Raw genomic sequence first — 27,572 nt, 5'->3', positions numbered from 1 at the left:
CGTCACTTAGTGCACCGGGGCTGGATTGCATAAAAAAATTACCTCCAAAGAATAGGTGAAAGAGTAGGGTGCTGAATTTGAGTTCTACACTCAAAAGCTCCAAACAGATTAGGCCTGAACCAAAATCCCTTTAGAGGGAAGCATTTCACCAGTTAGAATAACACAATATCTGGAAAGTTATGCTAAGGTGAGACAAAGTCCACCAGACCACACATACTGTCCTCCATACATGTATATGACTCAGATAAACTTTTCCCAAGGTTGAAAAAAAAGAAAACTAAGGTTGAGTCTGAATTCAGTCACTATTCCCTACTTAATATATGTAGGTTGTTTGCCATTTTGTAGGGCTGTCTAAATCTGCAGTTCAAAAATCCAGAGCCCTGGAAATTTTTCAGAAGTCTCTGCGAAAATCTAGTGTGCTTGACATTCACTTAATTGGCTACTATAGACCCCAATGCATAGCATTAGAATGATCTGTCATTTGAAAAAGGCGTACCAGTATGTAAATGTGTTTTTTATGACTTGTTAGAGCTGTGGATTCGTAATTTGTCTCCGTAAAATGTTCATATATATTATGTTTTTACTTTGTCAAATAGGGGACGTCATATTTGGCATTTAGAAAAAAAAGTAATAAACCTCTGTCCAAACTGCTTTAAATCCAGCGCAGTCTATAGTCTCAGAATATATAATTTGCTAGGGGTTAGGGAGTAGAGAGGGAATTCAGATACAGTCTAAGGCCTAATCCAAATTGCTTTCCTACCCATCTTGCCCCCTGACCCCTCCTTATTGCTCCAATTGTTGGGGTTTTTGAAGCTACAGTGGTGTCTGACACACACAGACAGTGTTTTTTTAAAGAAGGAGCCACAGTGACTATCCCTCCTCTGGTAGGGTGATTTGAGTCGTGCTTGTGGCGCGGAGGAGTAATGCATTTTTTCAAGCGGTTGTGCTCTGAAGCACAGAAGTTTACATTTAAATGTAAGTATTAAGTTTTGGAATGATTCTTTAAAGTTATCAAAACTATGAGTATTTTTCAAGCGCTGTCCGCTACGCACTATCGTAGATGACCGGTGGCTATTGATGACGTCATCAAGTGGTAGTAACATCAGAACTTCAAGACCGTGTTTTTTCCATGTCTCTCCGCTTGGAGGAGTAAATGTAGGGGTAGGGAAGCAATTTGTATTCGACTTAAGTTTTTCTGTTCACTCATCCACTCTTTGGATGCAGCAGGAACATAATCTAGAATGTTTAGCTGAAGTTTTTCATCTTTCGTTTTTCTTTCATTCACAAAAATATGTATTTTGATATATTTTTTTACAACAGAGGAACTGAGACACAATAGCAGAGGTAGACAAAAGGGCAGAGCTTTACTAGAAAGAAGGCGCTGCTAGCAGAAGTTGCAACAAGTCATACACGCATACAGGTGAGTATACATTTCATCTTGATTAGATGTTCCTTACAAAAGCTTTGCATGATGAAGCGAGGCTGTAAGAAGCCACTCTGGCAAAACCAGAAGGAGATAATAAATGTGAGCAGTCTCAGGAAACGTCAAGTCCTACAGCTGACCCGTTCCCTCCGAGAGCACAATAGACCAGCGTGCACAAACAGCACAGGTGCACACGGCCCCATTTTTTTTTTTGTGTGTGTGGTAGTTTAATCTTTCACATGTGATTTTTGATCAAGGGAAGGGGTTGCAGATTTCAGAGTCCAGCTGTTTAGCTCACAATTAAACTCTCAGTGCTTTTTCTCTGCTTGTCAGCGTGTGCTCAAATTAAAACATTGCAGAAACAAATAGGCGTTGAATGGAGGTGTCAGGGGAAAGACCTGCTCAGTGAATTCAGAAGCGTAGAGGGTGTGGCAACAGGACGAAACGCTGACTGCGTTTTCTGTTTTTACTGAGATCAGCTCCAATAAATTCTGCACAAACGATAAAATGCGGTCGAGGGTTGTTTGTCAGCCTCTTATCAATTCATTTCTGTAGCTGCAACTCACAGCAGAGGTCATAAAGCAACAAACATGAAAACACACAAAATGTTGATATTTATAATGTAGTTTCGCTCAGATCGTTCCCAAACCATCAGATTATCCTAAATGTATTTTTAAAATAGTCTGAATAAGTATTTGAAACATTTGTGTAAACACATGGAAACGTTTTAAACATAAAAAGCTTCTTTTCCACACATGAACACGTTCTAATACAACAACCTAACCCTTATATAGGTAAATGTTCACATCCCCTTTTTTCAGTTGGAGTCATCAGGTAGCTGCTTCAGTCGGTCAGTCCATTGGGCAACAAAGGAGAAGCTTCTGTTGGCTGTTCCAAACACAATTGAAACATGAAAGTGTTCCTCTTTTAATGCTGATGTTAAGTGAACAAATAAATGAAGGAATCAATGAATAACAACTGCAACAATTAATGAATGAATGGAGAAAAGGCAAATGCAAGAATTAATGACCCAACAAATAGAGGAACCTAAAGAGCGTGAATGAATGGACAATTGTCTGAGAAGCTTGAGCTCCACGGAAAAAGGAGAAGTCTAGCTTCACTCTTCTTTTTGATCGTCTTTGGTTTTTGACATAATCATCAGTGAGTTGGAACCATTTCCAAGTCATCTTAATTCACTCTGTCCTGACCAGTTCTGAAGTAATTGTGATATTGTGCAATGTGTTTTGTTGTTCAAATCTTCTCATTTCAATCAGTCAGGGTTTGACGCTTGAATGTACCACAACCTTCAGACAGAGGAGCGTTGTGTTGTGTTGATGAGGATCACCTTCCTCTTCATTAAACCTAAAGATTCTTGCTCCTTTGAACTTATTAATGCGCTTGTGGAAGGTGCCGATAGGATCAGCTGAAGTTTGGACCGGTCCTTAAGCCTTAGACATGACATTACACAGAACCTGAACTCTCTGGACCAAAGCCATCATCAAGCGACTCTCATCACAGAGGAGGAATTATGTTCAACAGCCCGACCCGATGAAGAGGCACGAACAAACCAGCACGTGAACTTGTTTGACTTTCATAAAGTATTTCTGGGGAAAAAATGAATTTCATATATTTACAAAGAATACAAGGATGAGAACAATAATATTCATTTGTGTGCAGACAGGTTATGTTACAACAGAAACACATGGATGAATGACAGCAGCACTGATCTTTGTTTACAGCATCAAACCAGTTTTTCCTGACCATTCTGTACAACACAACTGTTAGAGGCTAATATATTAACTCTATGCACAATGTGTGATAAATAGAAATATAAAATAAATCTTTGAAGTCCAGCTGAAGCATCAAGAACATCTCATGATTCTGAAGATGCTACAGAGAGCACTGACAAAAACTTGATTCCAATCAGCTTGAAGGACATGAGACCGCCCATGACCTTAGAGCTGCACACGTTCGCGTTAATCTAGGTTCTGTGGTGGGCACTGACAGGTGTGTTCATACGAAGCCAGGTATGAGAGCCAAGACAGTGGTGAGATGTGTTATAGGTGTGACCGAGGAGTTGATCGGCCTTAAGCTCCTTCTTGTTTGTTATGGGAAAGGAAAGACACATTGTCAAGTGTGTTATGTACTAAACATTATTGGAGCCAACAGGTATGTTTGTAACATTTGAGAGTGTGTGTGGACAGGTCCCGGCCCTTTTGGATTTGTTATACAGCTAAACCTGACAGTGATGATTATAAACTTCCAGCAACTTTACGATGCTTTATGATTTTACCCCCCCCCCCCCCTCCCATTCTCTAACATCCCTCTCTCTCCCTCCTTTTCTTTTCCATTCGGTCCAACAAAAAACAGTGATAAATATAATTAATGTGAATAAAGTTTAGTCTCAATTACAAAAGGGGTTTATTCAAATATACCCCTTGCATGTCAGAAGATTCAAAACCAACCCATGTTGTGACAGTAAAATATGTCCAACACAAGAGGCTTTAAGCTCTCATCTGTTTGCTCAGTTATTGGACAGGACAAGTTTAAAAAAAATGTGTTGTGTGCTAGAGAGAATCAGTGATAATGAAAGGTGTAGAGGGCTATGGTGAGAGCAGCCATGTTGCAGGTTTAGAGACAGTGGCTGTGAGAAAGAGACAGGAGGCGAAGCTAGAGGTAGAAGCTGAATATGTTGAATTTCTCTTCAACAGGAATAAATCCGCCAGAGGAACAGTTCCTCTGAACTGTTCTTCTACTGGATTCCTTCCTGTTGAACAGCTGATGTTAGATTTTTTGGAGATAACTTTAGGGCAGCAGATTGAGATGGTTCGGACATGTTGAGAGGGAGGAAAGTGATGATGTTGGATTTACCACAACAGAGACCAAGAGGAGAAGCTCCTTCACTGGATGAGGTGAAGGAGGAGATAAGGGTGGTCGGTGGGAGTTAGAAGGATGCAGGTAGAGTTAGATGGAGGCAGATGATAAGCTGTGGTGACCTCTAAAGGGAGCAACCAAAAGCCAAATAAGAAGTTCAAACAAAGACATAATTTCTAATGGAATGAGATTGGAGAGCATGCCTCAAACTCAAAGATCACATTCAAGTAATGAAGCCTGTCCCTCTTAAAGAGGCCACGCTACATTAGTAAACCATGCCTTAACAGTTGGCCATGCAGCCAATAAAGAGATGACACCCATGTATTGAGGTCATACCTTCAATAAAACATAGGTTTTGGTCCCTTTTTTTAAAAGAAAAGATCTTTTCTGAGGGAAATGACCAAGAGGTTTCTACTTTTAAAAGCAAAGGAGTTCAGCCGCTTCCCTTTATTATTTCCTCTAGCAAAAGAAACAAGATCATAATCCAGTCCCAAAATTCTTTGCAGTGTAAAAAACTGAAAACAAATTGCCTGTCTGTTTAAAGCCAAGAATCAGAGACACTAAAATACTTGCAAACTTTTTTCTGGGCCTCCTGCTCACATTGTTCATAAAAGAGTTAAGACTCATTTTTCTTTTTAAATCCCTCCCCTTTTCTCTCCTTTGACCCATGACATTTGCCAATGGAGTCAAGGTGTTAGGGCAAATTTTTAAGAATTCAGATGTACCTTATGTTTCCTGAAAAAGAAGCGCACGTTACTGGAATGGACGGAGGTAAATGATTTTAAACTACTGTATTGGTGTTTCTGTTTTTGCTGCTTTTTTGACTAATGGGATCTTCTTTGGGGTGAGGGGGTGAGTACCTGAACCCTGTGCTCCTCAGTCCACCAGAAAGATAGCTAAGTATGGACACACCTGTTCTCTGTGCTTTGTTTGTGTCCCACAGTGAAAAAAAATCTGCATTGCATAAAATCATTAAAAAACAAAAAACAAAATAAAAACATGATTGATAGGATTTCAAATTTTTTCCATGACAAGCCATGAATTGCTGACTGCATTATGAAACGTACATATCTGTGTAAAAAAAGAGAACCATGGTCTGAACGCAAGTCCAGATTTTCTTTTACTTTAACTGAACTGTAATGCTTTTTCTTCAGGAAGGTTTTTTCTCGCATAAACTATCATTTCTCTTTTATCGCTCAAGTTTCCGTGCTCTAAGTTTACTACCGTGCTCAAAAGTAATGATACACTTTTATGGTTTCAAAATGGACATCATTAGTTTCATACTAATGCTGACACAGCATTTCGTCTGAGGCCTTTTTTGAGCACCTACAGCTCTGGATTAAAGGTGAAAGTGATTTTGAACTTCCTAAGGATCGGATCAGAACCAGGAAGGCATGAAGGAGATGGAAGTGCATAGTTCTGCTAGAACCAACAGGTGCGGCGGGATCCTGGAGGCTCAGCAGGGCCTGTCTCCTCACTATGATCAGTGTGATAAACTCTTCTTCAGGCGTCAAGGCGGATATGTCGGTGTGTGCACGTGTGTTGGTGCACATACGCGTGTGGACATGTGTGTTCAGGAAGGGAGAAACAGGCCACAAAGAAACAAACGTCCACAGAGCACCTGCTGAAGCCTCAGATGTTGCCAGCTGCCCCAAAGGCACACCAGTCTGTGTGGGGAGGGCAGGGGGCCAACATGGCCTCCATTGGCTACAAACAGAAATGAAAGGCTTGTGGTGTCAGTGCAGCACTGGAGGAGTCCGGCGTGAGTCTAGTCTCAACTACGCCAGTGAGTAAATGGCGTTGACGGGGGAGGTGGCTTCCGAACTCTCGTTGCCCTCCGTCTCGTCCTTGTCCTTTTTCACCGTGTACTGACCAATAAAGGAGCCGTCCTCGTTAAACTGGCCATCGCCCCCGTCGCCGTAGTCTACCAGACTGTCATCGCTTTCCTTCACGTTACCGTCCAGCGATGTCTGGCTGCCCTGCAAGGGCTTGTTGTCTTCATCACTGCTGCAGAGGAAAACGGTAAGGAGAAGGTCAGAGAGCGACTGAGGTCTTTAGGTAAGATTAAAAACACGAGGAAAGTCAGGTGGTACACTTAAAACGACAGGAATATGGGGAACATGAATAAACATCAGGGGGAATCTCAGGAACTAGAAAAACATCAGGGACACAAAGCAAAACATGAGGAAACATCAAGAAAAGGAGGAATCTTGAGAACATTGGGAACATCAGGATGAATATCAAGAAACTTCACAGAGGCTCTGTAAGCCTGGACCTCTAAACTGTCACATGCCTGATGTGGCAGAATTCTGGTCTTGAACTCATCATTTGCTCGCACCTGACAGACCCTCATGAAAAGCCCATGAGACACAAAGGTCCACTTGGATGAAGCTTCTTCCACATTTGCTCAACAGAATCATCAAAGCAGCAGTCGGTTCAGGTGGAAAAAGCCATCCCATCAGCAGAGGACTGGCATTGAGGAACACAGAGGTCATCAGGGTTTTGGCAAACACATGCTCAGTGCAGAGAAGGGCTGCACATCTACTCTTGAAGTTTTATAGGGGTTTATTGCACTTCATGCATTAACAGGGAGGATCACAGCATCGGGGAGGGTAACTGAGGGATGCAAACTCAGGACTTTAATTGGAATCCTGAAAGATCATGGGGGTGGAAACCCATCATAATACAGAATTACTAAAACACTTTTGAAAGAAAATAATCGCACTTCAAAAAACTACCACATGAGGCAAAATCCTCTACTCAGTTTCCTTGTTTGTGTTGCGTTTTGCAGCTTTCTCTCTATAAATAGTCAACTTTATTTTTAGCTTCACCTACATTCAGCCCCCCGCCTTCAAACAATAATTTGGTTTCTAAACCGGTCCTGTTTGTGAGCTGTGTTCTGTCCTTTTTACCGTTGTCTTTGAGAACCTGCAGGTTCTAAAACATGAATGCATGTTTGATGCTGCAGCAGTAGTGAAGGGTTAAAGCCTGCAATTAGAAAGTCATTTTGCAGAGTTTGAACATGTTTGCATCGCAGCAAATTATCTGTCTCTGCACGAATGGGTCTAAACAATCAATAATGTTATAAAGTAACCTCCCCCTCCCCATGTTCATGTCACCTTTAATTTGACTAACAGGAAGTGCTATCATTTAAACAGATAGGCAGGCAGATGGGCACAAGATTAACACTGGGGGTAACAGGACTGTTCCTCTGCCCACTTTCTGAGGGAATATTCTCTTTTAAGCTTTTCTTTGTCTTCATAATCTTCATGTTTGCAGTGATGTCTGCAATCACAATGCAAGAGTGCACAACCATCTCAGCGCGCTGCCAGGACAAAGGTTTATTTTCTACTAGAGAAGGGGGGGGGTAATTTTTCTTTGCCTAAACGGCTTTAAGATGGCATTTTCTTCAACTAATCAGATGAATGTGATCGGAAGTCTCGGAGCTGCAGATTTTGAGGAGATAAACCCTAATGGAATTCCATGGTATGATTGGATTGGAGGGGAGAGCATGGACCTGGAGTGGTGGCGGAGTTCCTCTGTCAGCCTGAACCTTTAACAAACAGCAGAACTAAGAAGCAGCAGCTTCTGATTCCCCAAAAACGGATATTTTTAACATTCTCTTTGTTTTTCAGTTTCCACTTTAGTCTAAGAAAGTGGAATTGGTGGAAAGTTTGAACGAATTTTTTCTTGTTATACATGCAGGGCAGGTTTGGAGGTTCATGCTCACATGCATCAGCACCCATCTATGCAGATGTAGATGGTTTCTATAGACTTCTATTGAATTTTATCTGAGAGCTTAGCACATTATTTTTTTATTAAGCTGCTTGTTTACCTGCACTTTAACCTGGACTGCATAAATGCTCGAGCAGCAGAAACCTGGATTCACAAGCTGCTGGTGAACAAACAAGCTAAAACTGATCAGTTTATGCTAGTTTGATCTTCATCTGTGTCAGCCCGCGCCATGCTTAGCCATAAAACCCAGCATATTTCATCCTCACGCCGATAGTAGCTCAAAATGAGACAGGTCTGACTTGGGACTTTTTGTGGCATTTTTCATTTTCCTCACGAAACCAAAGCTGGTTCTGTCCGTCTGCATGTGAATCAATCAGCCATTCTCTCGTTTTTCAGACATTTTAACATCCAGATGTCTGAAATAGCTTGTCAGCCTTTGAAAACTGACCAGCAAAGCAGGCTAAAACCTCCTGTTTTCTTCTCCCACCTCTTCAAGCTTCCCATCCCTTTAGAAAAGCTCTGCCTCCCCAAACATGCACAGGCTGAGTCCCCACCAAAATACCTGTTCTGGTTTTTGTCCCTGTCATGGACGGACGACCCATTTCAGCATTTGGAAGAAAGAAGGACGACACATGAAGAAACATGGAGAACAGGGCCAGAGAGGACAGCCAAGTGCGCACAGACTCACACCCATATGAGCACAAACTCACACTCGCATCCATAAAGATTCACACTCACGTGCACACAGACTCACAATTGTGTGCAGACTCACACGCACATGCACATGGATTCACACATCCTCAGACTTACACTTCCCACTTACACACAGACTTACACCCACATTCATCTCATCAGTCACGTTTCACTAAATACACATATACGTGTGCACTCATGTGAACACACACACGTGCACATTCACACCTTACATCTATCTTCACACACAATCACACACCAGTTAATGTGAAAAGAAGCTTCAGTAATATAATGAATGTATGTAACTGTTAAGGATTTGTGAGCAAAAGAAAGGGGAAACCTGCAGAACCAAAGAATTACAGAATCACAGAGACCATTGTGGGCACTGCCGAGTTAGTCGCAAACTCTGTTTTAGTGTTTTTAAACCGCATAAAAAGGCAGTTTTATCACATTCACATCCATATTGATGGTCTGAGCGGTATTTAAGAATCATGCTACAGAAACACACAAAGGGTTAGAGTGCCACGCCTCTGAGTTCACTTGTTATCCAGAGGAAGCACCGAAATGTGGGTCTGCTGACTTTGATTATAAAGTTTAAAAGAGTTAAATAATTTTTATCTGAGGTTAGTACATCAGCATCAGACAGACGGACAAAGAAAGACAGACAATTGGACAGATGGATGGAGGGACAGCATCCTCAGATCAGTGGGACCTAGAAGGAGCAAAAAGACGTGTCACTCAGCAGCACATGCCGATGAAAGTCTGATGGCCTCAGCTTACACAAACAGGATTATTCTGAAGGTTTTTTCTGTGACTCCATGCTGGGATCTGTGTTTGTGTTGTGTCCACACCAACACTGTGGTCCCCTCACACACCCCACCTTCGGCCAGTACACAGTGGAGCATACCTGTATTTTCCCCAAACCCCCTAAAGTTGCTCCCATATTTTATTTTATCCTGAAAATAGGTTCTTTGAGCAAACAGGAGCGCTTAGAGAAAGTTTGAAACAAAGGTAGATTAAGCTGCTTTCATGCACAACCATCGTTTCTTGATTTTCAGTTCCATGGAACATCCAATTCCTTAGTTTTTAGTGTCTCAACAGCTAACTGAACATTTCTGTGCTGACATGCAAAAAGAGCCATCAGACTGCTGTGTGTTGCTCATATTTGCTGTTGCCATGGAAACAGAGGGGAACTGAGGGCAGTGTGGCGAGACTGAGCACGTGCAGGATGCAGAGTAACTGAGTATGTGCACTTAGAAGTTTACAGAAATTTCATCTTTATTCAGGAAGAAGTATGATCCTGTGCATAAGGCCTCCTCTGCTGCAAATCTGGCACATGCACTGTGGCATGCAGTCTTCCTACATCAGAGGAAGCCCACACCTGCTCAACGGTTTCAGTTCTGGTTGGCTGGTGTGAGCTGTCTGCAGTTGATGAGCGCCACCTGCTGTGATGTACGGGTGAGATCACTGGAACTAAAACATTTCGTATCTACAGGAGCTGCTGTAAACGTGCACAGAAAGGTATCTGAGTGAAGCTGGACGATGCTATCATGAGCGCAGTCATGTCCGAATGGTTCAAAAAGTGAGATAAAAATCAATCGGGTTACACAACCTGCTGAAAACAACTGTGACCACAATTTCACAAGATCAGTGACCTCAAAGAAACATTAGCTTTGATTCTCTTAATACTTACTGGTAGTCAAAAGATCCGTCCTGGTCTTTATGATCCACTGGATCCAAGGGCAGATCTTTCTTATCGCGGACTGTAACAGACAGAACAGAGGAAAATGTGAGCAGCTCTGCTCTGTGACTAAGGTGCTTACACCTCTGCAGTGTGTCTAGAAACAGAGTTTGGTTCTCAATATCACAGTTCAAATTTCCAGACCAACACTGTGAGCCCCTCCTAAGTTATTCTTCTTACACACTATGATGTTGAAAAGTAAGTACAGCATCTTTCTTTCAAAAAGTGTACCAGTATTGAAAAGGCGGCCCATAGCAGAAACATAACATCTCTTACACAATCATTTTAAGGTGCACATTTTAAAAATGGAATGCAAAACAACTCCATCATTCTGCTTCCAGAAGAACCAAAACATTTAGTTTGATGAGATGATCATAATCAATCTGGAGTCAATCACCCTACAAAAAGGAAGAGTTTCTTTGATGTAGGCTCATTTAGGACCCAGACTAAACAGCATTCAGAGAGCAGTAGCGTAAGTCCATCAGCTTATACACATCAGCTCAAACAGGGCTGTCAGCAGAACAGTGATCTTGAACTAAAGGGTGACAATACTTGCACGTAGTGGTGGCCCTCAAAACAACTGTGAACAAATCTGCATGAACTTCAGACCAAAACAAGATGCTGAGAACATCGGGCCAAAAACATAATAGGTGCAGGTGAAGGAGAATCTAGCTGCTTAGCAACTTTTTTAGCAGCTTTTTAAATATTTACTCAAGGGAAATTATCTGTACCCAAATAATTAGCTTTAAAGTGATTTGGTTGAAAAGCTGTTGCTACACTGCTCATGAACAATCAAAACTACTGTGAGGAAAACAAGCTACAATCTCACATTGATTGACAACAGATAGTTAAAGTTAAACTCCCATTAGTCATCTGGTGGAAAAATGTGTTGTCTGCATTTGAGCCAGCCCCTGGCACAACGTCCACGCTTGGGAACTATTAGTGAGTGTAAACCCCCCAGTCCAACCCGTTAATGCTAAGTGTCAAGCAGAGAGGCATTGGGTTCCAGCTTTAGGGTCTTTGATATGGATTCAAACCGACAACCTCCCAGTCTCAGGGCAGACACTCTACCATTAAAGCACTAAGATCAGAGAGCTGAGAATGTTTTTTTCTTCCTACACAGTCATTATCTATCATGGCCTGTAACACTGAAGCAGTTAGCTTAAAATGTCTGCTGACTGGGGGGTTAAATGATAAGTTATTCCATAGATGAACAATTTTTCTTTGCATATATTTACTAATGACAAATATGGAATGGTTTTTTGATGTATTGTGATTTTTTGAAGCATTAAAGGTGAAAAATGTTTTCTTCTTTTCTCTATCCATTTGAAAATATAAGCTTTAAAACTGTTTACAAATTGCTTCAATATTAAAGCGGTTTCCTTTTACAACTTTACAGCGTGTCATGTTTTTGGGGCCTCTCTTGAGGATTGCTCAAAACATATGAGCGAAGGAGTACTCCCAGTGTGACAAACAGGCTCATAAGTCACACAAAGCATAAAATAAATAAAAAATCAGAACCAGTGCCAAAAACAGTGAAGCCGCAAGTTGAGGTTTCAGTTTTGATAGGTGAATGTAAGATGTTTTACTGCGGAAACATACACGCATGAAAATAGCCGTTAGTCTTTGTGTTATGACTTGGGATATGACTTGTTATTGGACTTGGTTCATCACTGCACGTTAGTTTAAGCATCGCAGCTCAGAACTTACCCAGAACCTTTCTGACTGTAGCCACCCAGACAGCACCTAGACAGTACAGACACTGTAAAACATGAGCACAGTTCTATGAACTGCTGCTCTGCACCATCACGCCTCACTCATCATCCCTCCACAACCTCATCCTACTCTTAAGAGGGAGAGTTGTTCCAGGTAAGGATATGTTTTACGCAGGTCTTACAGTCTGATCTTTAAACTTTAAAGCAGAGAGAGCCCAGCATTGACTGTATGTGTTAGGGATGGGAGCAGAAACTATGCTTCTACTGGAGGACATGTGGGTGTCTATACTAAGCACATAAATGTGCAGTGAAAGACAAACGCTTCAGGTGTGGTGCTCCTTACCTGGGTACTTTCCCCCCCGACTCCTCTTAATGAAGCAGACGATGAGGAGGATGAGAATGATAAGAGCGATGGCGCACATCAGGCCAATAAACCAACCCTGAGTGGCGATGTCCACCTGGTCGATGTATGCTGCGCACACACACACACACACACGCAACCATGCACATATTCACAAACACACAGATGCACAAAAAAGGAAAGGAGAGGGAAGAAAGGGAAATAAGAAGTGAGTGAGGATTTTCTGAACCATCACAAGTTTGACGACTTAATTTCATCTGGTTCAAAACTACTTCTCAGTCTTAATGAGATAAAGATGCACTGGATCTCTAGTGGATCCACAATGGGTCAGCAGAAATGATGTAGTAGCTCTATATCAGAGCCACCGTGTCTCTGTAGTTCCTTTACCGGCAAAATCCCTGAAACCCAGTCCTCCAGCTCAAGACTGATGCTCCTCTGCTGTTTCTGGGTTAAGCAGTTCAATAGTTTTCAAGTATCCCAAAATCTCCTAATGGTCTAAACCCTCTCACCTCCAAACACTCCACTTCCATTTCTGATGAATCGTGCTTAAACTTCAGCTACATTCCAACTGACATTTTTAAGATGCTTCAGAAAAAAACTAAAGCACAGCAAATACAAAGAAAAATAAAACATATCTTATTAGTTGAACAAAAAAAAACTAAAAATGTAAAAGAATAGAAAAATACAAATGTCTCTAAATAAACACAGGCCACAATGTAAATGGATGTTTTAAGCTGATTTAAGTAATCAGAATTAAACAAAAGATTTGAGGAAGACTTTGTATCACTACAACACTGGTTTCACCAGAGATTTCCTTCAAAGCCAAAAGTTCTGGGCCAGAAACACCAGGAGCTGTGTAGACTGGCAGCATATCATTCTTTTAGAAACAAATGATGACTCCAAAAATTACCGGATAACTGTAACCCCTGTTAGTTACACCAGTCAGTATGAGTTAAAAATATCAGAATTTTAAATAATGGGTTTATGAAAATAATGTCTCTTTTTCAGATCTTTACTAAAAGACAAATCCTGGTGGGACAACATTCCAGTGTTCCCTACGGAAGCATAACTTAATCACCCAAGGGAGGGGACTCTGAGGCTACGAACAAGAACCTTTGGTATCCTTGAAGTCTAAAAGAATAAACTGAATCATCAAGATGTGTCTGTATTAAAAAAAAAGCCTTGTAGGTCAAAATTTGCAAAGAAATATAACAGTATCATCAGCATAAGGTCGGACATGAAAGATAAGTGGTGCTCTCAAGCATTAGAGAGAAACTCTTTGGACACCAGCTATGAACTCCCCTCCAGTAGATCAGGACTCCTGGGTGCACCTCAGTCTCTTCTGGTCAGGTGGCTTCTCACCTGCTTTGGTCTTAAAAATGACCCAGGTGCTGCTGATGCTGTTGAGCTCATGGGAGTAAACCCTCAGATGGTAGGTGGTGCTGGCGTTCAGATCCGCTACAGTAACTGGGGGCTGCTGCATCACTGGTACGCTCTTCACTACTTTCCTTGTCTTCTCGCCTTGGAAACACAAGAAAGTGGCCAATCACACTCTCCAAAGGGCATGGCCATGGCTTGACCATGATGGCAGTGTTTGTTAGCAAAGATCATGGCCATGCATGGGGGGGTTGATGGTCCTGAGTGGTAGCAGGGTTACATAAGTGAACCCAGAATGACAGCAATGCAGAGCCGCCGCATTATTCTCACTTGAGCACAAGCTTGTGGTTCAATTCCTCCAAGCAGAGTCCTTAAAAACTTGGTAGAAACGCAGAGGGGGCAGCTCCCTGTGCATCAGTTTTACAGATCCCTTTGGTGATATGAGGGGCTCAGGGCATTGCTGGTCTTTGTTTTCACTGGTCTCTGAAAGGGCACAATAAAGGACAGCCACATCTTTCTCTTGGAAAGATGAGTCACTCATGACACAGTTGAGCTGCGAGTTTGACTGCAGTGTGAGTGAGCCATGCACCATGCCATCAAAGCGATCCAAGCACTTGAGTCATTCATCATCTTCTTTCACAGTCATGCCTGTCACAGCAGACCACCAGCCAGCCAAATAATGTCTGATGAGCACATGAGAAGACATGCAGGACCTCATGCAGATCCTGTTCACACATATATCAATATGTATTTTTGAAATAGCTGGACTATAACCAGGTTGTTCTGCTTTAGTGCCACTGCAAAAAAAATATCATCATTGTCTGCAGAGAGCTCAGAGCATACGTTTTATGCAGAGTGCACTTGTCTTTTCAAACTTTGGTGCTCAGAATCTTAGTCTGGAAGAATCACTGAAGACCGGCCAGTGCATATTCCCGCACTGCTGCCTCTTTGGACACCACAACATAAATCCCAGCAGTTGTGAGATTCATTACAGCTGCTCACTACAATGCTAGTGCTCTTCTTTAAGCAAACCCTTTTTTAGTAAAAGTATAAAATTATCTGAAGACTGTACTATCTTTATCATTGGTCCATCCTGCCTTCTCTATGATCAGGACCAAGTATAGGTGAAAGATAAAGTAGGGATGACAGGACTCGTTTACACCAGACAGTCTTAAAGTTGGTACAGATAGAGGATCAGAGGCCTGTTTAGCCCGTTCATCTTTTTCCTTCTCCACCAGGAACAGGTGCTGCTATGTCACAGGAAAGGTTCATTAACATAGAAAATGAGGGCAACAGAACAGGGTGTTGCATTTTTGAATGTGTGGCGAAAGAGCAAAGCAAGAGTGATGATGAGAGAGCGAAAGTGAAGCATTTTTAATCAAAGCCAGGCAGCAGGGCACATACGGGTGATGGTGGGAGGGAGGGGTCAAAACACCCACATTGTCATTTCACCCTTAAGACCAGAGAGACGATGGACAGGGCAGAAAATTGCATGCTGACCCACTGCTTTTCCATCAACACGCAGTCCTGATCCAGCCTTCCTCATCCACCCTGCTTTCCATCAAAAGATCCAGACAGTCCTGCGGTCTTTAAGGGGATTTGGATTGACAACAGTCTTTCTAAGGAACCTTAAGAGACTGTGCTCTTTTCTGCATTTTTAATGTCTCTCCCTCAAAGGAGAGCTGTAGTGGTTTACGAGTTTCAGACTATGACTACAACGGTTTCTATTCCCTCACATTCCTGAACTAACCTTGATTGATTTTGTATTTTTCCTGGTGAATAATCAGTACTCCCAACATCCTGACTTGTGGACTGTGATATTACAGTCAGGCCACAGGGGCGTGGTACAACACCAGGTGTGTTTTTTGTCTGTGAAGGGCAGCAACATTTCTTCTGGTTTAAGAAGGATATTTATAGCAGGCTGCAGTGGATGCAGTTTTTTTTAAGACAGAAACATTGCTGTAGGTGTCTGTTCATGCTTCTTCATAGAGGACAGTTTTGCGAACAAAACTTCATAGAAAGTTGGAATTGTCAAAAAGCTGCTTCTTAAATCAAGACGTATTGTTTCACAGAGCAGGAGTCTACTGAAAAAAAGGTGGACTGACTCAGCACGGTGTCTAATTTAAACAGATATTTTCTCTTGAGTTGCTAAGCTGATGATCTTTAACCACAACAAAGTCGTGAAAAACACTCAAATTTCTTTAAAGATGTTTTGTAGAAGAACTAAATTAAAAGTTGCCATTGTTAAAAAAATAAAAATAAAACTTTTGAAAAGCCTGGAAGGTTGCAACATTGGTCACTTTAAATACACGAACATCCGGATCTTTGGAACAAAATTTCTTTCATTAATGTAACTTTTTTTTTGCTACCTTTTATGCCACTGAATGGGAAGAAATAAAGATGACTCTAAATGTGGCACAATTGTTGGTTAATCACTGCAGAATATCTACCATCTGCAACGTGGCTCCCAACCAAAATTATCCAGAAAGCGAAGGTTTTATTTGAAAAGGCATTTATGATGCCAGAGTTCAGAAGAGAGCCACTTTCTAGCAGAGAAGTTCAAAGAATACAACCCTCTAAAAACGTTTGCTCAATAGTTACTGATTTCAGCTTTAACGCAGAAAAATCCAGGTAGATCTGTATCAATTACAGGTTTGGTCTGATGAGTCCATGTCCGCATCATTGTTTGGTAGGTGAGGGTCATTATGTTAATAATATGAAGGCATGAATGGAGACCCACAATCTTCAGAGTCATAAGATAACCCCTCTGGTCAGCAGCTCATCTGCTCCATGTCTGCAGCTATGCATTGAGCTGTTGTCATTAGTCTAACGCTGCTGTGTGGTGAAGGAAGGCGATCTTGTTTCATGCAGTCGGACTGAAGGAATCTGTGTCCCTCTGCAGGTTTACAGAGCCATGTTTACAGTCTACACTCTCATGAGCCTCGAGCTTGTAAAGATTTACTCATGGACCGGGCCAAAACTCGTGGTCTGGATCAAGGCCCCCCCTTCATAAAGTTTGACTGCCCTCCCCCTTCCCTCTTTCAGCAGCTCGGTATCCTTACTGTCCAGTGCAAACTCTAGCACAAATGCGCTGCTGCCGGCCGGGAAACTGTGTCTCCAGCTGACGTTAGCATAGACACTGTTAGGGTCCACCGTCAGATTCCAGATCTCAGGCCCGCGGGTCACTGCACGGGGGTAGGGTTGAAAGTCAGGGAAGGGGAGGCGAAAAGAGCACTGTTACGAAAACCCCACACAGGTCTAAGTTTAGACTGACCCTTCAAACTGAGGAGAAAAAGAACTTCTGGCTTCAAAGCAGGAACTGGGCTGTCTCGTCCTGACCAGGAGAACAGCTGCATCCCGATACTCCGCAGGAAACGCCTGCTATCTGCAGCTCCAGTGCAGCTTATCTGGATGCAGCCTTGATGCAGACTCCTGATTAGTCAGGCGGGGGGGGAGACTGCTTAGGTCCAGCCAACAGAAGGACAGAAGCTCCCAGAAAGGAACAACAGCATGTACCCAACACATTCAGATTGGGACCCCTGCTGATGAGCAGCACTGCAGCTGTGGTGGTGGGGGGGGCCTCAGTGGTGGTGGGCGGCGGCGCCACAGTGGTAGTGGAAGAAGTAGTCGTAGTTGTTAGGGGGGTGGTAGCTGGGGTACTACTTTCTGTAGCAGCGATTGTAGTGGAAGGAAGAGTAGCAAGAGGAGGAGGAGTAGGGGTGAAATCGGAGAAGACGAAGGCGTTGGTAAGCTCGACTACAAGGGGGGAGGAAGAGAGAAAAGAGGGTTAACAAAGCAAAACATTGCAGAACACACACACAGATTCACAAGAGCTGCAGAAGTACAGCAGTACTCAGACACAACTCCTACTACTCTCTGACCCAGTATTGCCCCCAGTTGGAAAAACAATGACACTGCAACTTGTCTGTCCATGCCGGTTCTGGTTGGATGCACATGCACATTCTCATGAATGTTTGGAAAAGAAAATCACTGCTACATCTTATGACAACGATTCCATAAAGCCGCTGCTGTGCATGGATTTTTTTGTTAGGAACCCAAAGATCCCCTCAGAGGTCAGAAGGTGGAGGCGTGTCACTGCACACAGTACATCTATTGCTTCCTTTAAAACCTGTAATTTCACTGTTGCCTTCAAACACCAAAATCAACTGTTGCCACCTGCTCAGTGACCTTCCATCACAGAAATGTGCACTTTCCCTTACCTCCAGGGGCAGAGCTACAGGGGAGCACCCACAGAACCCAGGGGAGCTTTGGGACAGTTGCACCCACAGCAAAAAGCTATGCCCCCTCCCCATTTTTGAGTCATCATTATTGTCAAAGAATAAAAAATTATCAATAGAATAAAAAAATAAAAATAAAAAAAAAATAAGTTTGAAATATGTATTTTAATATATAATGGCAATTCCACTCTGGTGTTCTCATTTACCACCTTCCCACTCCCCATATAAAATGTTCTAGCTCTGCCACTGCTCATCTCCCATCTAGGTAAAGTAGGCGGAGCTTTAAATGATCTTCTTTTCCAAATCATATTTCAGCAGCTTAGATGTTTACAGATTAGATGAGGGGGACCTGGTTGCAGACAAGATGGCGGCAAGACATAATTTTCCAGAAACAGAAATTTTACAAGATTTTAGAAATGTGGAACCTTTTACATGTATACGGGCGGCCGTGGTGCAGCGGTAGGGCGGTCGACTCATGATCGTAAGATTGCAGGTACGATTCCCGCCTTGCACGCCCATGTGCCGAAGTGTCCTTGGGCAAGACACTGAACCCCACCTTGCCTCTGGTGGGAGGTTGGCGCCAGTGTTTGGCAGCGGAGCCGCCATCAGTGTGTGAATGTGTGTGTGAATGTGTGTGTGCATGGGTGAATGGGACTGTGACTGTAAAGCGCTTTGGGCCTTCGTAAGAAGGTAGAAAGCGCTATATAAGTATACGCCATTTACCATTTACATGTGAAAAAACACTTCAGTGTGCAACATGAGCTTGAAACGAGGCAAAAACAATAATTAGTTTATTTATTTCTAAAAGGATATATATAAAAGTGTTCAGATTTGGAAAACTGTCACACCAGGGATTTAGCTCCTGTGTTTATATTCCTCCACAACCTTTTCACCCCTTAACGCGGTCAATGTGAATCAGTGCATACTCTGTTGCAGAGAGAAGCAGCTTTTTGCTGGTATGTTACACTTTAAATGCATAAAAAAAAGTAAAAAGCCACTTTGAATTGTTGCTTACCGGCACAAAGCCGCTTTTCACCACCAATCAGCTGACTCATGTTGATCGTATAAGGAGTTATGGTCAGAGCAAAGCAGGCTTTGACAGAGAAGCTGAAAAAACTAGATAGTGTTGAGGTTGCCAGTTAAATTTGTGTTTTTGTACCAAAGCATAATAATTTTCTGGCCGAATGGGGGGGGGTGTCCTGCAACCAGGTTCTCTTGCATCCAGATAAATTTAACTTTAAAAACCCAGTGATGACCATGGCGTTCAGAATCACCCTTTTGACATCAGAAGTCTTATTAATATTCTTCGAAGTCCACCTCCGGTCAAATGGGTAACTTCCTTCCTAATTCAGTCAACATATCATAACCTCCGTTAGAGGTGAGATCAGAACTGTCTTCTCACTCCTGGGAAATGACATGTTTTCCCTCATCTCAAAAGTTTACTAAGTTGTTCTTAGTAAAGTCCTTCTCAGAATCTTTAAAGCACATACGAGTCCAGCAAATTACTCCCAAACTGTAAAACATTACAGAGTACGTTATTTTAAAATAATCAATTTCCTTACAAGGCTACTTTCTGAAATTGCTGTGCTATGCATGCCTATGAATTACTTTGCTATATTACTGTCTCCAAAATAAAGAGAAAAAGCAACCAGCTATTCACAGGAGTTACTGCTGAGCATTTCAGGGAAGGAGATACAGTATAGTGACTTTGGGCTCTCTAAATTGCTGAAATTATAATACTTTTCAAGTACTAAGTAAAAGACTTAATTTTTCCTGCTTTGTCACGGCAAAAATAAACTGTTACTCTTGACTGACCCCCTTGAATGCTCTCCTATGCCCCGCCCTTCACATACTGCTTACCGGTGGAGACCCCTTTCATCTACAAACTCTTCCTCTTGATGTACCTGTTGTTGAAGTCAACTTCAATCATTACAGGGCCATAAACTGATCCCACCCCATGCCAGATCAATGCTCGTGATCAGCCAGAAACTTACCTGAGATGAGCTATTTCTTCCTGAAAACTAATGAGAAGTAGTGATGGATGCAGAACAGAATGATACAACTGGGGAGGAGGGAGGGCCATCTTCACCCCTCACTTTATGTGGAGAATGAAGACAAAAGGTCCTGACCCACTTGTTCATGCCTAGTCAGTAAAAGCACTGCAGCTGATCCTCAAGCTTGGCAGCTTTCAAATAGCCAACTTTATAATCTGATTTCAAATCTACTTCAAGCTCAGCTCCCCAGCAGAAGAGGGGGGGGGGGGGGGGGGACTCAGGGGATGGATACACAAAAGCAGGATAGAAGTAAAGAAAAAGCATGAACCATGCTAGGAATATTACCTAGGCCTTCCTCCTCGGTAAAGCCCTCTGTTAGTGAGAAGGGAGGAGAGGAAGATCAGATTCCTTCACTTTAGTAACGGTGTTGTCAATCATCACTGAGAGGACACACAATGTCCATCAGATAGAACGTTGCTGATCAAATACGTTTTAGAATCATCGTCGGAAAGAACCATTAATCACTTTGAACACAACCAAAAAGCAGGACGGGTTGACCTTATGGCCTTAGCAGAGGCCAGTTTACCGCTCCGAATTTTCATTTGGCCCTTTAGCTCAAATAATACCTGAGCTCTGGAGAATCTTTTTTTGTTTTTTGTTTTTTTTGACAAGTGACCTCCAAGAAAAAAACACAATGGCTGCTGAAAAAAAGTTAAATAAATAATAACAATTGAAAACAAATACTTTTAAGGATCATTTCAGGTATTTAATCTACTATAAGGATATCGTTACTGTCAATGATAATGCTGCACCAGTTGAAAGGTTCTATAGCCCAGTCCTCATGAGAGATGTGCTCGGCTGTCTCAGGTTTGAAGGGTGTCTTCTTCACATAGGATTTTTAAGATCCTTCCTCACATATGCAATAGATACAATAGATCAGCCCTGTAGAAGTTGTCTTCAGAATAGTCCAGTATGTTGTTTTCAATCATTATTGGTGTTTTCAGCAGTCTGTGGTTTCATCATTACCCTGTTGGAAGAACAATGATCTGTGATTGAATCCAACCGTATGAGTGTCCATACGGTTGACTTTCCTCCTCCTTTTTTAAAGTAGCACATTTGACTCCAGAGGACCTTAATAGTCTGGGGTTTTCCTTCAACTGCACAGACTCAGGACATCCTGTTTCAGATGGAGCAAAGCAGTCCAGACCATAATTTTTTCAAGGTGTCTGTCTCTGTCTTCTTTTCTTTGCATGCTTCAAATCTGCATCTGGGAACATAGAGCTGTTGTTGCAAAAAAAAAAAAAAAAAGAATTTGTCTTGCCTTTCCAACAAACTATCAATCATTTGCCCAAAAGTGGCCAGACGGGCTCACTGACCATGACCAGGACAAAGACGGGTGGGATGGATGGATGTCTTCTTGTTTTGCGTTTTGGCTGCTCCCTTGATTGCCATGATTGATTTGACTTATGGGTTTAGGTCGGATGCTCTTCCTGACACCCCTCTGCAATTATCTGAACTAGAGATTGGTCCAAAAAAAAAAAGCACTGGATTGTGCCCCCTTGTGGTCACATTATTATCATATTATTAGTATTTGTTATTTTTACTTTTCTTTTATTCGTTTTAACAGTGGTCCTTCCTTTGTTGTCTCCCATGACGTCCACTTTGACTCAGCTGTGACAGATGGTGTGACCTGACTGCGATGTACCTTGTAGTTCGGTGTCTTTTGAGGCAACTGTGAATTTAGTATCCATCCCATCAGTTTGCCATTAGTTTTCTTTTTGCTGTCTTGTCCAGGGAGGTTGACTACAGTCCTGGGAACCTTAACTGATCAATATGTGCATCTGTTCCCATGGGAACATCAAGATCCTTGAAGATGGTCCACATGCTTCTCCATGACTTTCCTCCTCCTTTTTTAAAGTGTTGTCCATGTTCAATGTGTCGTTTCACACGTACAAAAGGCAGACTGATAAAAAACATCTGTTATGGTAAATAGAGGACAAACTTTATTCTAACATATCCTTAAGGTCTCTAAGTTTAACATTATTTTTGGCCGGGCCTGTTATGTTTGTTTTTTTTAAACGACAACTCATAAAAGGTTTTTTAATTTGTGGTCTTTTTTTCATTTTGTGTTTTTTAGTCATTTTTTATTCATAATTACTTGTATCCAACTCTAGTTATTCGATGACTGTTGTGGGTTTGTCCTACTCAACACAGGATTTTGCCCTTGATTGTACATTTTGTCAGTAAACCACAGCTGACTTGTTGCTCATTTTTGGGGGGGTAAACTTTGACAAACGCATTGAGATAAATGGAAGTCCACATTAGATCTGGAGATGCAATCTGGTGAAACAAACTCACCTTCATTAGAAAAGTGAGGCGACTCTTCAGCGAAGACCTCCCCTGACCCTTGCTGGGTGAGCGCAGACAGGAACAGCTTGTAGCGTGTGGATCGGTCCGGAAGTCGAAGAGTGTGCTTCGTCACATTATGCGGGATAGTCAGGATCGTTGGGCTACTCGGCCTGGAGCTGTTGACTACACACGAGCACACACACACAGAAACACACAAGGACACACAAATTGAGGGTTATACTGAACTAATGCTTTTCACAGATGCTTGTAAAAAATGCATGAGGACCAGAAACCGTTTGAGCTGGCATTGTGCTCATGAGCCTCTGAAGAAGCTACAGCCTGATGTGGAAACTAACCCCTCAAACAATACTTAAAATCATAGCAGGGGGGTATTCCAGACAGCAGGTTATGCTAGTTACCACGGTAAGTTTGACGCTAAGGAAGCGGATAATCTCAGCTTTCGGTTCCAGGAATGGAGGTATGTTTCAGGGTATGTCAAGTTGCCATTGCAACTCATGTTCTGAACATAACCTGGTCTGGAGCAGGTTTAGTTGAAGCTTAGTTTGTTTACAGAGAGGTGAAGCAGCATGGCGTGTCCATTTGAAGATGATTTAGTGGATGAAGAAGCTCAGATAATTCTTTTACCTCCATGAGACGGTGATAAGACCACGTATGGATGTTGGAAAGATAAACTTTTTACATTGATCTAACTTAATTATTTTCTTCAGTTAAGATAAATCTTTTTTTTAGTAAAGTCAGCTTAAAAATAACACGTAGTTATCAGACAGTTATTTTACTTTCATTCAAATTAATTCAATTAAGTAGGTGTAACTTTGGTGCTGCTGTTAGATCGGCACCGCAAGGGATTGTGGGATACCATTCCCTTTGCCTGTCTTGACGGATTTGGGTCTAAGTGTGGGTTTTTGACCAAATGTGTTTAGTTGTTTAGCTGTTTCACTGTGTTTTGCCGAGTTATTTGTCCTGTTATGTTTAATTCTTTAACACCATGAGTGAGAGTAAAGGAGAGAATGATGAATGTATAGAGCACCCCTACTGTGCATTGGGGTTATGACAATGTCTGAAAATTGGTAAATAAGTGCACGCTCATAGTCTATATTGTTTCTTTCTTTTAATTATAAAAATGAGTATATCTGCCGGCTCAAACTCTGACATATGAGAGTTCAAGAATTATGATAAATTAAGATGAAAAAAAGATGAATTGGAGTCAAATGACATTTAGTTAGATAAATATGTAAATTTGAGTTGTATAAACACTAATGAAGTTTTTATACACATATGAAAATTAGGTTGAATAAATTTAACTCAATAACTTGTCACCAATACAAGTAATTCGTTTAAGTTGGCAAAATTGGATAAGTTATATATATGTGTCACAAGGAAAATGGAAATGAGATAGAAACTCATGCTATTACTTTGTCCGTTCTTTTTCTCCAAGCAGAAATTATTTATTTTGCTGATGCAGCCGTATTACTTTTTTGATGGGTGTATAATCTTCATACGCCGTCATTGAAATCTTAGACTCCGTCTCACTGAAGATATAGCGCTCTCTTTTTTTGCTCCAAGCGTTTCCATGGTGACTCCAGAAATTGGCGATCCATTGAGAATGTCTTTATGTACTTGCCGTGCACGGGCATTAACCCAAGGTTACCAAGTCAAACTCATATCCAGTCTTGTGGAACCGACATACCCAGAGTAAGCAGGTTCAGGCGGATTTTAGCCAGACTTCAGGGTTAAAGTCAGGGTAGTTTAAACATACTTTCTGGAATACCCCCCTCCTCTTCAGATCCTGTTTGTTACAACTGTCCTCACGCTATGAACACAGCTCTACACTGCTATTGCACTTTTTCCAAGAGAAAATGTCAGGATTTTTCACCTGCTTGGTACTCAAGCTTGTATCCTATTAGGATGCCGTTGGGCTCCAGAGGCCTGTCCCATTCCAGGTAGAGGGTGTCCAGAGTTCTGCGGTTAATCTTGAAGAACTTGGGAGCATCTGGGACTGCATTTACAACATAAAAATACAGCATATTGTAAGTCATTCAGATTTTTGGATAAGGGTCAGGTTTTTGGGATTTGCTCAGGACCTTACCCCCCTCCCTGGTGGTAAACTCCACCATGTTGCTTGGTGGACCCTCAAAGCGGTTGTTGGCGACCACCATAGACATTTTGTATTTGGAAAAGGGCACCAGACCAGTGAGAATCCCAGATGGTTCATCTGCAGTCGTGTAGAAACCTTTGTTCTTGGTCTCCTCCTTGACAACCAGGCCAGGAACCAGACTGGACTTACGACTGTAATAGAGCTGGACACCAAAGAAGGGGATTGAGACTCACAGAAAATAACACATGAGGAAATAAGCCTGTCCGTTACTCACTCTGTATTCCTTGAACTCTCCACGGATGGAGCTCATGTTCACGGCCTTCCATTTCACCTGAGCCTTTGTGCTGTCCACATTTGACACTTGCAGCTGGCGAGGTGGTTCTGTGGGTTCTAAAGGCAGCAAACGTAACACAAAATAACTTAGAACTCGCCACCTTTAGAATCACACATCCCAGGAATTATCTTCTCGTAGTATAAATACTCACTGTCCTCCCCAGAGTACCCAATGACCACATTGGACTCCGGGCCAGACCCAAACTCATTGCTGGCCTGGATTCGAATCTCATAAGGCACATAGGTGTCTGTGTTCTGGACAACATAGTTAGACGAAGGTGTAGTCCCACTGTCCCACTGTTCTCCAGAGTCCTTCCGCCTCCACCAAACATGGTACTGGAGGTTTGGACCGTTCCTCTCCAGGTCCTGCAGGGGCTGCAAAACAATGTGAGACTGAGCACAAGCTGGGCATGGACAAACCCTCAGAGGGAGAAACAAGACTACTGATCATCTGTCTAGAAATAGTGCTCTGAATTACTTCAATGAATAAGGTCATACTTTACACGTTTCCTTCTTTATTCTACCACCTGCACCACACCTCCTCTTGTGGGTGTCTTACCTCCCAGGTGATTTCCATGTTATCATTTCTGGTCCCCCATCCTCTCAAACCTCTAGGAATGGCATCAGGGGCTTATTTGGGGACAAACAGAAGACCAGAAGGCTCAGCCATGAACAAGAGCATGAAAGTTTTCAAGTTCTGCAAAGGGTTAAAAGGCCCCTTAACATTTAAACAAGTAACCCCACAGAATACAGAATAATGCAATAACATTTTCTTTCTCAATGACACCTAGACTTAAAATGCATTTTTTTAATGAACTGAATGAAAGGCAGTGTGTGCTGTGATAGCAGGTAAGCGTTTACTGTGCAGTCTGCATGCAAATCTGTTGTTCTTGTGTCCCTCCTTACCTGCTCCGCTGGTCTTATATCTTGGCGAGGGCTGGCTCGGGTCGCTTTGACCCACTGAGTTAATGGCAATGACCCTAAACTGGTAGTTCACATATGGGGATAGCTGCAGGACAACGGAGTTGAGATCCCCAGAAAAGCTAGTTAAGTTTTGCCACCGACCGGGCTCCCAGCGGTCCTCCTCAAACTGAACCAGAAAGCCTGCAATGGAATAGCCAGAGTGAGAACATAGAAAGAGTGGAAGTGTACCCATCCTGTTTCAGGTTCTAAGAATGTTTACTTGTACCTGTTTTTTCCCTTTTAACTTTTTTTATGTTAATTTTTCAGTTTCTGTTAGATTTCCTTTTTGTTCTTTTTCATGTTACGTGTTTTCTATTCTTTTCTCCATTTCTACTGTTTTCCTGTTTGCGTTCCTGCCTTGTTACGGAGTGTGCTTGTTGACAGACTCAGTCGTTTCGCAGCGTTATGATGCGTTCACACTGGGCTTGGAAAGGCGTGAAACTTGTTAATGAAAATTCTGTGAAGCGTTTTCGGCTTCCGCGTTCAAAACTCTCTCATTCATACGTAGCTACGCAAGTTTTTAGTGTCCATTTTCGGGCTCCACGTACAAAACATGCGGGCATAGAATGCACATTTAAAGTTAAACCAGTTGAACTTTAACCAATCAGGGACTTTGATCTAGTGACGTATGGATCATTTTCAATACATGGAAGTGCCAACCGTTTGAACATTGATCATGAAGGATTCTTAAAAATTAGACCAAATGAGATAACTCCAAAAGTGGAGTTCCACTTTAGCGTATCTGTCATTGACAGACCTTAACTTGCTACTACACCATTTTTGAGCCCTCTAATAAGAGTATGATGGGTCATTGCAGCACAGATAGAAGCCCTTCGGCTTCTTAGAATGAGCTCCAATGGCCTGAGTATCCAATTTCAGCACTTGGGCCACAGAAGCCACAGAAAATAGCATTCATAATACATGTCAAACCATCTTTAAGAGCCGGTTTCATTTGTTCTAGAACATCTCCGGTTCAGAGGCTTATTTTCTAAGACCCTGATCAAACAGCAAATGTAATATTCTTGTGGACATGCAATTCTGCACTCTTTATTAGAGATATTAGTAATTCGGGTCTGTGCACCCCCCCCCCCCCCACACACACACACACACACACACCCACACACACACACACACACACACAGACAGTGGAATTCTGTGTTGAAGACAACAGCAGCTAAAGCTCCCCCTGTCAGACAGGTAAGGCCTGAAAGGGTAATAATCACCTGTAATTGGACTGTTGTGGTCATTTCCTGGGATCCAGGTGAGGCGGACGCTACGGGCTGCTGGGTCTGACAGATCCAAGTCCATGGGGGGATCTGGGCGACCTGCACAGACACACACTGTAAATCACACAACCCAATATGCATAAAAGCACTCTTCAACATTATCTGTTTGTGATTTCAGGTTTCTGTTCATGTTAGAAGGATTTAGTGAAAACATATAACGGTCCAACTCTGCTTCCCTTCATAAATGTTTCTACTGATCGTGTTTTTTTACAACAACTGACTTGAGTCGGAGCACAAGGACACATAAGGCCACAAGAATATAACCCCAACAACAAGGAAAACAAAAAATCAGCTAGAGTTACCTGGCGGCAAGGCACTAGACAGTGAGGGGTGGAGGGAGGCATCCTCTGTGGGCAGGGTGAAGGGGTGGGGGA

The 27,572-nt window shown here is 42.3% G+C and overlaps 1 protein-coding gene across 25 annotated transcripts in view; it reads right to left on the bottom strand.

Annotated features, from left to right (window-relative positions):
• Positions 1-1,345: 1,345 nt before the first annotated feature.
• Positions 1,346-27,572, bottom strand: part of nfasca (neurofascin homolog (chicken) a) — an 82,070-nt gene continuing 55,843 nt past the window's right edge. For 9 of the 25 annotated variants that reach the window (XM_078948047.1, XM_078948040.1, XM_078948041.1 and 6 more), the window contains 18 exons: positions 27,501-27,545; positions 27,136-27,237; positions 25,856-26,053; positions 25,509-25,579; positions 25,102-25,324; positions 24,891-25,006; positions 24,608-24,818; positions 24,395-24,517; positions 22,510-22,683; positions 20,497-20,523; positions 17,436-17,675; positions 16,982-17,104; positions 13,905-14,063; positions 12,525-12,653; positions 12,177-12,212; positions 10,419-10,488; positions 8,595-8,636; positions 1,346-6,304 (listed from right to left, as the gene is read on the bottom strand). In XM_078948047.1, the coding sequence (XP_078804173.1) occupies positions 6,076-6,304; positions 8,595-8,636; positions 10,419-10,488; positions 12,177-12,212; positions 12,525-12,653; positions 13,905-14,063; positions 16,982-17,104; positions 17,436-17,675; positions 20,497-20,523; positions 22,510-22,683; positions 24,395-24,517; positions 24,608-24,818; positions 24,891-25,006; positions 25,102-25,324; positions 25,509-25,579; positions 25,856-26,053; positions 27,136-27,237; positions 27,501-27,545 (2,318 nt within the window). In that variant the 3' untranslated portion in view covers positions 1,346-6,075. Of the gene's footprint in view, positions 6,305-8,594; positions 8,637-9,257; positions 9,438-10,418; positions 10,489-12,176; positions 12,229-12,524; positions 12,654-13,904; positions 14,064-16,981; positions 17,105-17,435; positions 17,676-20,496; positions 20,524-22,509; positions 22,684-24,394; positions 24,518-24,607; positions 24,819-24,890; positions 25,007-25,101; positions 25,325-25,508; positions 25,580-25,855; positions 26,054-27,135; positions 27,238-27,500; positions 27,546-27,572 lie in introns of those variants that run through there. The other 16 variants (XM_020703345.3, XM_078948044.1, XM_078948043.1 and 13 more) reach the window with 16 other exon arrangements.

The sequence above is a fragment of the Oryzias latipes genome, chromosome 5, assembly GCF_053564925.1.
Source record: "Oryzias latipes strain Hd-rR chromosome 5, Olatipes_Hd-rR_3.1".
NCBI lineage: Eukaryota > Metazoa > Chordata > Actinopteri > Beloniformes > Adrianichthyidae > Oryzias > Oryzias latipes.
The sequence above is the reverse complement of the archived record's forward strand: the minus strand, read 5'-3'. Positions and strand labels throughout refer to the sequence as shown.